A 14,632-nucleotide genomic window follows, 5' to 3' on the forward strand; every position below is an offset into this window, starting at 1 on the left:
CTGGCTGACAGCAGGGAGGGATGGAGAGGGAGAATAAGGGGTTGGAATTTTTTTTTCCTTTTCTTCCATTGTGTGACTTATTCAATCTAGTCCTGACTTTCTGGGCAGCAGGGTCACTCCCCAGCTCTGCTACAACCTGATGAACAGCCTTGGAGACATCTCCTTTTGACTTTTAGTTTTCCCTCCTGGTGTTTTTTCTGTTCTTTTTCTAGGACCTGCTATCACAAATTCCCCCAGAGTCCCAACATGCTGGTTATTCTTTGTGGATAAAACAATAAATTGATAATTTATTGTGCACTTTCATCTGAGACAAAACATCATTATTTCCATCCAATTAGTAGTGTCTTTTAGCAGCATCAACGACAAACTAGACAAAATGTGGCTCCCACCCAGCCCCCTTCCTCTGCCTGTGTGACATTGTCTCCACAACTGCAAGGAGAGGTGGTAGCTTTGATTTGATCAACACTTATCTAGTCAAAGCAAAAGAGAATGACTTTCATAGGCTTGCCCAAAGATTACCTTTTTGGGTTTTACTTTAACAGGAAGATCAGGAAGAAATTGCTGTTGTTTTCTTACTACTGCTGTTTTCTTCAGACCAGGAGAAGTCCTGGAATGTCAGGGAAAGTGGGAACCTGCCAATGGGAGTATTTCTCCCAAGTCTCTGTGCAGAGTTTTCTCACATGTGTTGTTTCCTGAGTCATGGAGATTTGAGCTGGGAACACTCAGATATCTGGAAGCTGGAACAGCCCTTACAGCTGACCTGAATGCTGATGTCCAGGGAGCAGCACCCCAGCCCTGCCACAGTCACCAGGCTGGAGATAAGGGCAGAGGATGTGCATAATGAGTTACAGGGCTCTGCAGGGCTCCCCCAAATCCTCTGTGGCCACTGGCCCCTGCCCCTTGCTGGCAACTAGCCCCTGGCAGGGTGCAGGCTGTTTCTTCATGGGCATTTGTCTTTTCCAGGCTGGGAAAACAGAGGTATTTTTCTGCACACTGGCAGCCAAGTGGGGGATGTGGCTGGGAAAGGCTATTCCCTGCAGGCCCCCTGCCCCATGGCATCCTCCTAACAGTGCCTCCAGCGTGCCAGTCAGCCTGTCCCCAAACCCCACCCACAAGGTGTTTGCAATTGCCTGGGCACTTGGCAGGAGCTGGCAAGGGGCGGGGGTGGATGCCCTGCAAGGGTGCCTTTCCCTCGGCCTCCTGCCCACCCTGCCCTTCCTTGCCCTGAGGCTGCTTGGCTGTCCTTGCTCACCCTCCCCATTGGCTCCTGCTTGCTTGGCCTCACTGCTGCTTTAATTTTAGCAATTCCTTGGAAAGAGTCATTTTCCATAACTCAGCTCTCAGCGGAGCCCTCTGCCTGCCAGCTCTGCCTTCTCACACGTGTTGCTGGCGTGCCCCAGCAGCACACGCCTGCACCTGCCCGGCCAGGCCTGCCTGTCCCAGCCTTTTGCACACCAAAGCCTCACACCCGGCTCCCGTCCCCCACTGGCACATTTCAGCCTGGCACTCCCAATTCTGTTTGTGTCATGGCTGGAGCGGGCAACCTGGCCCAGCTGTATGGCCACCCCTGGGGCTTCTCCCTCATCAGGAGTAACTGAGCACAGCACAAGGGGACATCTGTCCTCCTTGCCCTGCAGACCCCACCCACACGTGTGACAGCTCTCTGTCTACCTGTGATGGGAAACGCGGTGATCCCACATGCTACAGGGGTTGTGATGGATGGGCAGGGTGTGTTTGTTCAGCACACACCAGCAGGTTTTATTGAAGTGGGGAAGGTGGGTGCAGGTGTGGCGGCAATGGCTGCGTGATAGGGAGCACAGCCCACGCGTGTGTTGGGTGTTTGGTTGTGCAACGAGTGCAAGAGGGGTGAGTGAGGTGCTTTCATGACATTCTGCACCTTCCTGTGGCGCTTCTGCTGGGCACTCCAGGAGGGAGCACGGTGCTCACGAGTGGGCTGTGTGCTAGGATGCACACGGAGGTGTGCACGGAAATGATAGCGCTGTGCCTTCTCTTGGGTCTGCATCTCTTGGTGGAAGGAAGGGGCTGTGCTTGTGGAGGGCACGTTGTGCAGGACCGTGTGTGTGCACCACGGTGGCCACGCTCGGGGCTGCATCTCTGGGGCAGTGGGGGGACTTGCAGGGACTGCTGCTCCTCATGTGGGGGGAGGGAGCGGGGCTCCGTCCCCACGGTGCTTCCACGAGTGTGAGGTTGCACGGGGGTCGGTGGGGCGCGCGTGTGTGCGGTGCCTCCCTCCGGCTCAGCATCCGTGGGGAGGGAGGAGGCGGCGGCGTGTCCGCAGGGGCGTGGACCGGCGTGTGTCTGTGGGGGTGCGGGTGTGGGTGTGCGTGCGTGTGTTTGTGTTTGTGAGCCCGTGTGTGTGTGCGCTGCGTGTGCGTGTGCGTGTGTGTGTGTGTGTGTGTGTGTGTGTGTGTGTGCGGGCGGGTGCGCGCGGCGCGGCGGGGCCGGGAGCGCGTCCCCGGCGCTGTGCCGGGGGGTGCGGGCTGAGCTCATCGCTGGCTCCCCGGCGCTCCTTACCAGTGGCTTCTGCGGTCACATGGGTTATGTGCTGGAGTTTAAAAGAGCTTATAGCCCCCGAGCCGGTGCAGAAGCAGCCGGTGGTTGCATGGGGTAGCGCCGGGAGCGGTGGCAAGGAAGGCGCCGTGAGTACCGGGCGGCCGGGGCCGGAGGGCGGCACGGGGTGTACCCCCACCCACGGGACGGGGGAGGCGGCGTGCGGGCACGGGGCTCAGCGGAGGCGAGCCGCGGTGCCCGCCGCCGAGGGAGGCGGAAAGGAGGGCGGAGGGGAACGCTTTCTTCCCCCGCATTCGCCCCCGGTCTGGTGTACCCTCCCGCCCCGCGGCCGCGCACCTTTCCAGCGCCCGCGCGTGTCCGCGCCCCGACGAGGGCCGCGCGTCCACCCCTCCCCCGGGAGGAAACAATTTGGGCAACTTACTTTCCTGCCCCACCGTGCGCGTGTTCCCGGCGGGGAGAGATGCGGGGCAAGGGGCCGGAGAGTCGCCGCACCCTCCGGAGCAGCGGGTCCGCATCGGGGCGCGGCGGCAGGACCCCCGTCCCCTGCCCGGCGGGACCCCCCGTCCTCTGCCCGGCCGGGAGGGCTTCGTGGCCAGCACCAGGTTGAGGACTGGGAGGGATGAGTCCTCCCTGCGGCAGTGCACGGGGCTGGAGCCGGGACTGCGGGGCGGCTCTTTGTAAACCGGAGCCCGTGGATTTCCTGGGCGGGAGAGCAGGCTTCTCCTCCGTCTCTCCGAAGGCGCAACCTGCCTTCTTCTCTGCTGTGGCAGTTCAGATTTTCTTTTATATATTTTTTTCCTTCTTTAATTTTTTTTTCCGAAGTGTGATTTTATAAGGAAAGTGTCTGCATGGCGCTTCTGGGGAACTGCTCTCCCTGGGCTAGGCAGGCAGTTCATCCCGAGCGTGAGTACAAGGGCTGCTTTCCAGAATTGCATAATACACACCGATCCCTATGCTGCACAAAACTCCCTGACATTTCCACATCTTGGTGACTTCCCCCACTGCAATCTTAAAAACGAGTTGTGACTCCAATCGGTTCGTGAGCCAATTTGTGCTGCCTTCACTGGGGACAGAACCAGGTCTGCATGTTCCAGCTTCCCTGGCTCCTTTGGCAGTTGTTTCTTTAACCACTAAACTTTTTTGGTATAACAATCGGCACTTCTTCACTCTCTTATCCTTCCCCACCCCGCGCTTACGGACTCATGTGCAGGGTCTGTTTAGAGCGCAGGTTACAGAAAGGGGATTGCCTGCAAAGCTGTTCAGTTTTTTTCCCCCATCTCTTTGTGTTTTAATTTGCGGGATGGTCGAGGAGGTCCTTTCCTGGGATTGCTTTTTGCTCGGGAACTTGCTGACTTCTGCTCGGATTTAGCAAATTTCACTGACTCTGCCCGCTCTCAGCGCACCACGTTGTGTGAGGGACGGGACCTGCACATGCTGCTGCCGGTCCCACTGGCCGTGTGTGCAGGCAGCGAGGCACTGACACTGGCTGCTTCCTACAAAATGTGCAAATACGTGGGAGCAGCCTTTCTTGCTCTCGGCTCCCTGCCCTGCCCCTCCATGAGGAGTTGGAGCTTTGCTGTGGTGTCTGGAGACGTGCAAGGGATGCTCGTGTCTGATCAGGCAGCACGCTGGGACCAGGTCCTGGGACCAGAGGTCTCTGGGGTTCACTGCAGCGTGTGGACTTTCCCAAGACTGGCAGAGCTTTAGAAATGAGAGCCCCGTGCCTGGCAGACTTCCTTGCGACAGCTCCTCGAGATAAGTTTATCAGAGCCTCTTGTCAGAGCAGGCCAAGCCATGATCTAATGATCATACATTATCTTTGGTCTGATTTACCCCAAGAGGACCCCATCCTGCCAGGACTCTGCATCCCCTTCCACTTGAAAAGTGCTCAGCACCTCCTGGGCTAGGGAAGGGAAAAGCCCTTGTACCTCTCAAAGCCACAAAGCTTGTGATGCACACACACATTCAAATAACTGTGCAGCCAAGGCTCAGCTTTCGGAGACGTGACTGAGTTTCTGAAGCCAGCAGCAGGAGTTTTGTGGGTGCAAGCCCCAGCTCCTGGCCACTCTCAGTTAATTCCCTGCAAGCTGGAGGCATGCATCCTGCTCCAGCTCATGCTGGGGCTGGGTGTGCGCCTGGGGAGCCTGTCTCCCAGCTCTGTCGTTTATTATTGCTGCCGCTGCCATTATGCCTGACAAATGGGAGTTGCTGAGTAATGTGCTGTTTGTGTGTAAATATCTCAGTGCTTGCAGCTGAGCTCACTCCTGCCACTTTGCAGGAAGCCATCTCAGCACCTTTCCCCTGTGAAGACCCGGGAGTGCAAAAGCATCCTTCTGCAGGGACCTTCCCACTGCTCCCGGCAGCTCTAGCCTTCGCTCTCCGCTGCTTCGCTGCAAGCGTGAAGCCTCCATCCTCTCCGGCAATCGTGGCGGCCCTGCTGCTTTCCTGAGTGTGAGTCAGGGCTGGGAAAGGGCTCTGTGTGTGCCTGAGTGTGTTTTTGTGTGTGTGCATGTCTGTGTGTGTGTGTGTGTGTGTGCATGCACAGGCTCAGTTGCTCCCGAGGGTCCTTGTCCGAGGCAGAGTGAGTTTTGGGGACTTTGAGTGTTTTGATGGAGACAGTCATGCATAACTAGGAAAGGAGTTTTTGGGTTGATTTGGGATTTTTTTCCCTGCCCACTCAGCCCTGAGTTCCCCCTCATTTCATCCCAATGCTGATGAAGATGCTAAATTACTCCTTCCCAGATTGTTTTCATCCCATTTGCAGATTAACATCCAACTGCTTTTTGCAGTCAGTACTTGCTCAGCCCAGCTAGGCTGATCACAGCTTTTTTAATCTCCCCTTGTAAATCAATCCCTTCTGCCTCCTGATCATTTTTGTCGCTCGTTTTTCTGAAATCCCTCCAATTTGTCCATTTTGTGTCGGTGACGTATGCCTGGCCCTAAACATGATGTATACCAGGCATGGCAGCGTGAGGGAAGGACACCTCCTCCCCTCCCACCCCGCTGGGGCTTGTGATGCTTTGTCAGCACTGAACTGAGTTACTTCCCCATTATTCTAAGCTATAGTCCCTGCTCGGTGTTGCAGAAGAAAGCAGCATACTCAGGTCAGTGCCCTGGGGAGAATTCCTCCAAATTTTGGTGATGGGTTACCGAGGTTTGCTTGCATGCTGCTAGCAGATGCTGGAAGGGGACAGTGGTCTAGGTATATTCATTCTAGGTATATGGGTGCCTCTTCCCACAAGAACTAATAGTTGAACAGGAGGGATGAGGAAAATAAGAGAAGGTAAGCTGGGCAGATGGGGAAACTGAGGCACGTGCATGCACATTTCCTGTGCACCTTTCCAGCACACAGCTCTTGTTTAGGTGCTCTGTGTGTGGGGTCTGCTCTCCATTGCATTCATTAGTGCTGCAGTCAGCATGGGCATTTTCCAAGGAGATGCTGGATCTTTGGTCAGAGCAGGCTGGCACGCAGGGATGCTGGGTTCTGGGCTGATTTTTGCGTGTTGCTTCTCATGCTCATAGCCAGAGCCTGATGCCACAGGTGCTCTCATGGGGATGAAACAGGGTGAGAAAGTGCCTTGCATTCGTGCACTTTGAAGTTTTATCATGCCAAACCCTGAGCTCCTAGCACTGAGCATTCCCATTCCCTGGAAGGGCACAGCCCTTCCAGGGTCTATCTATTTTTAGGAGGAGTTGTGTTCTGGACAGTGTCCACTGCAGATGCTCTCTGCCTCCTCCTCTTGGCCCTTCTCCAGGGACACTGTGTGGGCTATCTGCTGGAGGGGCAGATCTTGCCGGGGCTCCTCCAGAGCAGAACAGAGGAGGCACCGTGATGGTCATGGGGACACTTGGGGGGGTGCGGGTGTCCCAGGGTGCTGGGGAGGGACAGCAAGCTTACACTGTCCTTTACATGAACTGCTGGGAATGGCGTTTCCCTGTGCTCTAGGTGCCAGCAGGACACGGTGGCAGCTTCGATGTGGGATAAGCAAGGGCACTGCCTGGGCCAGGTGGTACCCGGAGCTTGGCGGTGCCCGGTGTCAGTCCGTTCGCCAGGATGACACTAGGGGGCACGAGATCTGCTGGAATTCCTTTGTTGGGGATGGGGAAAGGAGGATGCAAAGCTGCTCTTGGCCCTTCAAGCCCCGTACATCATCCCCCTGCACGTACATCATTCCCCTGCACATTTTGTAGGATTGTGAGTGTTAAACCCCACGAGCTGTCCCGGTAAATCGTCCTGCTGCCAGGGAAGGACGCAGCTCTCCGGATGCTGCTCCACTGGGTCTCTCTGTCACTGACCGTGGAAGCAGCAGGAGTAAGGATGGAAGTGCTCAGCCGGAACCATCTCTGAAGTGAGAAGGAGATGGATGCAGCCAGAGTGCCAGGGAATCTCCGGGGAATCTGGGAAATCCAGGAAAACACCTTAGCATGGTTTTAATGCCTCTCTAGAGGCATTGTCCAGAGCAGGGATTAACTTAGATTCAGGGCTGGCTTTCAAGATGCAGCGTGTTATGGTTTCATTTTCTGCTGGTTGTTAAGTTCATGCGTGATGTCTCCTCAGGGTCATGTTTTCCCAAAGCAGCAAAAACTTTAGAGAGTCTGATTTAATGAATGGTTCTGATCGATCTGAAACATGGAGAGTGTGTATGTGTGTGTGTGTGTGTGTATTATATATTTGTCCATCTACATATCTAGGTAGAGTGTAAAGAATATGTTTTTGAAGATATGTTTATGCATTTCTGCATACATCCAGCTGTAATATTGTCTTCAGTCCTTAAAATCTATTATTCCAGCTGTGAATGTGTGTATATATATTAAAACACTGTATACTGGAGTCTTTCTCTCTTGTTATAACAAACCTTGCAGAAAGCAAATAAAGAGACATTGTTCTCATAGCAGGCTTTTAAGGGCTCAATATTTATCTTCTATGAATTTTGGTAGTTTTTGTTCAGCATGTTTGCAGTTATGATGGTGGGGGGGGGTTGCCTATCTACTTCAAATTCTGTGCTATTGGGAAACTGAAAACATTTGGATCATTTCAGTTTGTTCATTACTTAATGAAAACAGAAATCAAGCTTCTGGATTGAAATGCTGGCACTTGATAACATTCTGGCATATTAAGTTCTCAGGGGTTAGGGTTTTTTCTAATGCCTTCTGTTGCCAGATACCAGGCTCCTTTGCTGGAGCCCTGCTTCTCTTGCAAGCCCCCGGGCAGTATTTTTAGTAGGACACTGACGCATCGAAAACACTCCTGTTCTGTGAGAAAAAGCTTTGCTGACTGTTGTTGAAAGTAGCACTAGGATGGCTAGAAACCGGAGATCAGAGGGGGACGATGCTGCTGCTGCGTCAGAGCGTTTGCTTTGTGCCTGTGATGGAGGTTCTGTGTCAGGTCGTGCAGGTGCATGCCTGTGCGGATGTGAGGGCAATTCCCCAGCTGGGCTCTGAGACAGGACTGAGGAGCAGGGGTTTATTTATTTTGAAATGCCTTGTGAAATGGAAGGAGGTCCGGAAAGAAGTGCGGAGTCAACTTTCAAGTCAATTAGGGATGTATCTGGAGGTGTGAAGTGGTTTGAAGAGGACAGGGTGATTTGTCTGAAAGTGTTACCTAATTAGAGGGTATAGTCAGGGCTCTAATTAGCCATGACACCCTAAAGATGTCATCAAAGCCCTCTTGAGGCATGGCTGATCCAGTGCCGTGGCTGTGAGCTGTCTGGTCAGTCTGGCCATGCACGGCCAGAGCTGCCGCCCTCTGTCTCAGAGGCAGCCCAGATGCTGGTACTTGAGGAGGCTCTTTTCCTTTCAGGTGACTTGTGATACCCTCTGGGGCTGCTGCCAACATCGAGTGATGTTCATAAAGTCACAGAATGAAAGGAACGCTGCAGCAGTTGGAAGAATTAATACTGGTGCCCATTATGTGGGAAATCTCCTCTCTTTTCCCCGGGGCAGGTATCACTTTCTGCTGCTCTGTGCCTGGGGGAGGCTGGAGGAGGAAGGCTGTGAGAGTTTGCATTAAATGATGCTGTACTACCAGGTGGTGGAGGAATCATGACTCCTTTCTTAGCATTGCCTGACAGAGGGGACATGGGATCAGCTGAAATCTGGCTTGCCCAGACCTGGTTGTATTTAAATACTATGCAACACACCCCGTGAGGGGGAACTGCTGCGGGAAGCGGTACAAGAAGTGCTGGGTAAGAGAGAAAGGCTCCTGGGAAGGCTTTTCCCTGATACTGGAAGCAGCTTGCAGCCTGGAGCTCTGCAGGACCACACCTGGGTGGTGGGTGGTTGATTCCCCTTGCGAGGCGGGGCTGGGGGTTGCTCCCTCTGGGGCTGCTCCCACTGCCTGTTCATCCATCAAAACCATTGTTCAGTCTGCCCTGTGAGGAGACGAGAGAGCGGGAGTTGCCCATTCCCAGCAGTGGTGCCAAGAGCCAGTAGGAGCCACCTACAGCTAGGGAGTTGGCTGGTGGATGAGTGTGGAGAGCAGGGCCCATTGCCATTCCCAGCAACAATGAGCAAAAACATTCTCTCCTCTCTCAAGGCTGAGGTCCCCATGGCTGTCAGAGCCCTCTGAACTGCCAGGAGAGAGAAGCAGTGGGTGGCTCAGACCTCATTGGCAGGAAGGAGATACTGTTACTCCTGCTTCAATGGGAAATAAAATAGATCCTGGGGCGAGGATGTTCCCTGTGTGTTTCATCAGTGCTATGAGCAGCCTGGCTCTGCAAAGGGACTCCTTTTGCTTTTGTAGGTGGTATTGCAGCTCCCCAAAAGTGAACACACCACCAGGCACACCTCCATGCTAACAGCTACTGAGGGATGCACCTGCTTTTAATTACGTGGGTGTTAAGCCAATGAATTCATTTTGTTCACAAAGTCGCAGCCTGGTATTTTCCTGCTGCTCCTGGTCTCGTGGCATTCCCAGACTCTGGAGTACACATGCAAATAACTTGGAGACTGGGTGTAGTAACTTGCAGGACCCTGCCACGCAGGACTGACCCACACAGCTCTCCCTGTGCCCCTGTCACGGGGTCCCAGTGCTGCAGGGGGCACGCAGCATTTTAGGGTGCTGTGTTAGAGGTGATGGATGGGGAGCTGCTGCGTGTGCTGAAGCATCACAAACTGATCAGCACAGAAGGGGTGATCTGCACTGCTGCCCTCCTGCCTGGAAAAGCAGCCTGAGTTGGGTACCTCAGGGCCAGGCGTGAGATTCGGTTGTGAAATCAAACAATATCGTGTATAATAAACCAGCCTTATATCTGCTTTTGCTCTAGGTACACTCTGCACCACAGTCCTTTTGTCTAGGGCCTAAAAAATGCTGGTGATAATGAGGACACATCCTTTCCTGTGGTTAGCGTGTGGTTCTCAGATGCAAAGAGGAGGCAGCCTGTGCTAGACTTCACCATCAATGTGTGATTTACCCTCCTCTGTGCTACTGAACTAAGGGCTTGAAAAATAAATACATTAAAAGGAAGGAGAGACAACAAAAGGATGCTGCTGCTCTGAAATTCGATCAAAAAAAGCTCTGTCCAGTCCTCTGGGCTTCTCACTTAACTAAGAGCTCCAGAAATAACAGTGTTACAGTAAAGTGCACCCACAGATAACTGTGGGTTTGGGGACAAGACTGCTTTGTTCTTGAGGAACTAGGATGAAGTTCATTTTGGGTATTTTTTCTCCCCAAAGTGGGGGTTATTGTCACTCCGTGAATCCGAGGCCATTCAAATCTGCCTGGGACCTCTCAGCTTTGAAATCGTTGCCCAGTCTGTTGTCTCTCCCCAGCCTGCCAGACACACATATGGGTGGGAGGCTGCTGGATTTGGGAGCCCAGCTGGTGGGGGTGGGAGAAGTCACACCGAGCTGCCGTCGCTGTTTCTCCCGGCTCGGTTCAGAGCGGTTTCCTCTTGCCCCATATCCCGGCCATGTGCGGGGTGGCCGATGGCCCACACGTGTTGCACAGACACATTTCCGTGCTGCCTCTTTGTGCCTGCCTACCTATTTGCAGCTGGGGGAGCTGAAGCCACTCTTTCTTGTGATTTGTGAAAAAAGTCTCTCTCTGGATGGAGTTGTCTGTGCTTTTATTGACCTGGTTACGGGAACGACAGAGGCTTTTCCGTCTCCTGGATGCGTGATTTCTGCAAGGGCTGTGGAGCAGGGGCCAGCTCTTGCTGCTGGTGTGTTTCCAGTCCTCCTAACGTGATTAGTTTGACAGGCCCATTGGGTATGTTGGCAAGTCTAGTTTTTATTTTGTGCATGAAAGTAAGTGCTGTGACAGGGCACGGAGCACCAGCTAATGCTGACATCTGTGCAGGAGGGAGCATTTTGGCTGGACAGTATTTTTGGCCATGCCTCAGATGTGCTATGCCACCTAGCAGGAACCCCTTGACCTTTTGATGGGGCATTTCTGTAATGTCCCAACTTCCTGAACATTTTGGAGGCTCCTCCTTTGTATCTGCAGTTGGAGTTGTTTGGCCAGAAGCTGCAGTTTGAGTTCTGTGAAACCTGAGTGTTGAGGACATCCCAGGCATGCACCTGGTGACTCCCAGTGAAGGTGTCCATCCTTCAGAAGTCCAGAAAGCTGCCATCAATCATCCCCATTGGCACACCCTGCCTGCTGGGCTCCAGTTTTTTACATGCTGACATCTTCCAGCAATGCTGAGGCACACCACGTTCTTGGGGCTTGTTTGGATGGGAGGAGGACTGGAAGGGAGATCATTGATCATCTCCAGTCTGCAAAGTGCTTTTTGCTGTACAGACACATCTGCTCTGCCCCGGCCCTCTCTGCTCTGGATCAGCAGTTCCAGGTTCACCCTAGCTTACTCATCTGCAAAGCGAGGATGAAGAGGAACTTCCCCAACAGCCATGGTGGGTCCTTGACTTCAGGGGCATGCAGCATTTGTGCTTCCAAGTTTTGGCACATCTGTACCTGCGGTAAGGCCAGAAATGGTGGGGTTTTTTTGAAGCAGGGCTGCCTTATGCACAGGGGAAGGCCATTTGTGCGCAAATGGACCTGGTATCTCCCCGGTGCTGCCGGAAGAGGGAAGGAGATGATGGCAGGTCAGAAGAGCCAATAGCAAAGGATACGTGTTGATGATTTTGACTTTGCCTCTCCCAAGGAATTGATCTGGCCTGTCCTTGGGCGTAGGACCCAAACCAGAGGTTTGACTCACTGCACATCTGCATTTAGTCTTGGAGGGTTCTCCAAGGCTGCCTGCTGTAGTACATTACCAGGGTCAGCCTTTAACCTTGCCGCCACTAGGGGTTGGAGGGAAGCATCATTGCCTGCAAAGAGGGGAAACAGAAACCTTCAGAGGCTTTGGGATTTCCTTGAGGTCCCAGAGCAGAGCTGGTGGCAGAAAACCAAATTTCTTGAGTTGCTAACAGCTCCTGCCAGCTGTAGGACACATTAGTAAATACCTGAGTAGATCAAAGCAGGGCATCCGGCTCTTTGTGCAGCACTGTGCTTATCTGTCTCTCTATCTGTCTGTCTGTCTGTCTTTCTGTCTGTCTGTCTGTAGTTCTTCTGGCAGTCAAACCCGAGATGACATTTAAAGGCTTTACGTTTTTTCTCTCTTGCCAGTTTTGGATCAAATTTGCTGAGCTGTCAAGCTGAAGATGCTTTTCTCCTAAGTGCTGGCCCAGCAACAGCTCACTCTGCTCCATCCCTATCTTGGAGGAGTCCATCTGGGTTCCTCCTGCCTCCCATCACTGGCATTAACATGTGGGCACTGGAGCAACAGCTCTGCTGGTGGATGGGTGAAGAGAAACAGATTTTAGCTCCCTTTTTCTCCCTGTTGATCAGGCCATTCTAGGCTCAGCTAGCAGTAGGTGTTCAAAAGCAGCAGACAGAGCCAGGTTCGCACTGCAAAAGTTGTGTTGGGGTGGAGAGGGCAGTGGTAGAGGCTTGCAGGCAAACCCTTCCTCCTCCCTAAGCCTGCGTCTGACCTAGGTCTTAGATGCATCAGGCTGGGTGTCTGCCTTGAGACAGCCAGGATGAGTGGCACTAATCAGCATCTCACCCACTGGGTTTCAGCAAGGAAGGCGAGCGCTGTCCTTGTACGTGCGGTGAGGAAATTGCTCCCGTGTCCCTGGGGGCTGTCACTCCAACACTTTGCCATGCTCTCCTGGTGGGGAGCGGCACCAGAGGATGCCTCTGTTGCTGCTGTCTGCCTTGGGGACAAGCACAGGCACGTGTCTCCAGCTGGAAGTCAGCTTGGGGAGTGGAGAAACCTCCCCAGAACATGCATTTGCAAGCTCTGGTGTGCCACAGTCCCTCCCGGGCAGTCACAACCTGTGTGTCATAACCTCCTGCCACTGTGTGAGTGGGAAGGCTCAGTGCCTGTTTCCTGGCTCTGGAATAGGGAGCCAGGAGTGGCTGCAGGTGCTGAAGCTGGAGCCAGAGCCATCCCTTGGTCCCAGCACCAGCAGCCAGCTCCAGCTCTAGTCCTTGGAGCATTTCTGAGGGCTCTGTGCAGCGTGGTTTTAACTCCATCCCTTCCTCTTGTGCAAGCCTCTTCCCTGACCAGACACAATGATAAAGTCAGTCCTGAGACAGCTGTAGCTCACTGGATTTGCCAGGCTCTCATCTTCCACTTTACACTCACCAGACCCTGCATGGTGCCTGTTGGGAGCTGTCTCAGCTGTCCCTGAGCAGCATTTTCAGCAAGGATGGCATTTCAGGAGGGTCCCCCATAACTCAGTCGGATGCTGCCAGTTTAACCCAGCCAATGGCCCTCTTGCAACCCCAGCTCTGCCTGTGGAGGACACTAAGCAGCTGCTAGGCAGCAGAGACACAAACTGACCTGCACCTTGGCTTTTCAGGGAAGTTAGGATATGTGGATGGAGCAAGGCTTTGTGACACAAGCAATTACAGAGCTGGCTTCAATGCCCAGAGGAGCCAGAGGTTGCTCTTGTCACCCAGACTAGGAGATGGAGGAATTTATTCATTGTTCTAACTCCTTCCAGAAGTAGCTCAGATGCCTCAGCAACAGGCAGCTCTGTAAAACTGAGACATAAAATAAAGGATCTTTCCTTTTGCTGTGTCCTGGACAGTTAACCCTTTTAACCATACCATGTCCCGGTGGTGTGACCAAGCTCCATGGGACTCAGGATCATCTCTCTGGAGACACCTTTGGGCACGGCCATGTCCACAGAGCAGCAGTGCAGAATTCTTCCATCAACAGATTTAGGATCTGCCCTGGGTAGAGCCTCTGCCTCTGTACTGCTCAGTTTGAAAGCCCTGCCTCATCATTGTCCCCCCAACAATTGCTGCTGTGGACATTAATTTTTCCCAGATTTTTGCTTCCCTTTGAATATCTCTGCTATGGATCATTTTCCTTTCATGTGTTAGCTGGTATTTTCCCAAAGCTGAATCTTGTGCTATTTCCTGCCTCCCTTTCTATGCTTTCTCTTGCTCCCTCTTCTGTCATGCCTAAAACCACCTTGGGCTTTTTTTCTGCTCACTTTAGAAGAGACTGCTCCTCTTCTTCTGAAAGGTCGTAAGATGGGAAGAAATGGCCATTTAAAATATGAGGAATCCTGTCCACCCACATCTTGCTTAGCACCTCCCCAGCAGGAGAAAAGTGACTCAAGGCTCCCAGGGTGGGAGGATAAATCAGGTGTTCTGTGGATGGGGAGAGCCTTGCAGGGCAGGAGCAGGCTGCTGAGGCTGTCAGCAGTTTGTGAGGGCTGCAAGGTGAAGTTCCTGGCTGCAGCAGTGATGGGAGGGGATCTGGGAGCTCCTGTACCAGGAGGTCTGAAGTACCACATATGATGGGTGCTGAGGATGAGGCATCAAGGTCAGGCTGGATGGGTAAGAGGGGTGTCTTCTCTCTGGTGTTGTAGCTGTAGTTTCATGTTGGGGAGCTGGGGGTATAAAAATTAGTCAGTTTGTCCTTAAGCAGTGTTTTTCCACCATTCTCTGTGGATTCCCAAGTGGAAACTTATTTTAGGCTTGAAGTCTCCCCAAGGCATTCTGTTTGTCTAGCTGTGGGTGCTGTTCGAGCTGAGGCTGTGTGGGGAGTGTGTGATAACCTTTTTTTAATGTCTCCTTCTTTAGTTCTATGCTTCTTAATTGATATTTGTAGTCTTTTACCCCTTCCCAGCTGCTGCA

At 53.1% G+C, this 14,632-nt stretch overlaps 1 protein-coding gene across 2 annotated transcripts in view; it reads left to right on the forward strand.

Annotated features, from left to right (window-relative positions):
- Nucleotides 1–2,559: 2,559 nt before the first annotated feature.
- Nucleotides 2,560–14,632, forward strand: part of CNTFR (ciliary neurotrophic factor receptor) — a 203,783-nt gene continuing 191,710 nt past the window's right edge. For both annotated transcript variants that reach the window (XM_069001406.1, XM_069001404.1), the window contains exon 1: nt 2,560–2,660. In XM_069001406.1, the coding sequence (XP_068857507.1) occupies nt 2,562–2,660 (99 nt within the window). In that variant the 5' untranslated portion in view covers nt 2,560–2,561. The remainder of the gene's footprint in view (nt 2,661–14,632) is intronic.

Source organism: Aphelocoma coerulescens (assembly GCF_041296385.1).
Source record: "Aphelocoma coerulescens isolate FSJ_1873_10779 chromosome Z unlocalized genomic scaffold, UR_Acoe_1.0 ChrZ, whole genome shotgun sequence".
NCBI lineage: Eukaryota > Metazoa > Chordata > Aves > Passeriformes > Corvidae > Aphelocoma > Aphelocoma coerulescens.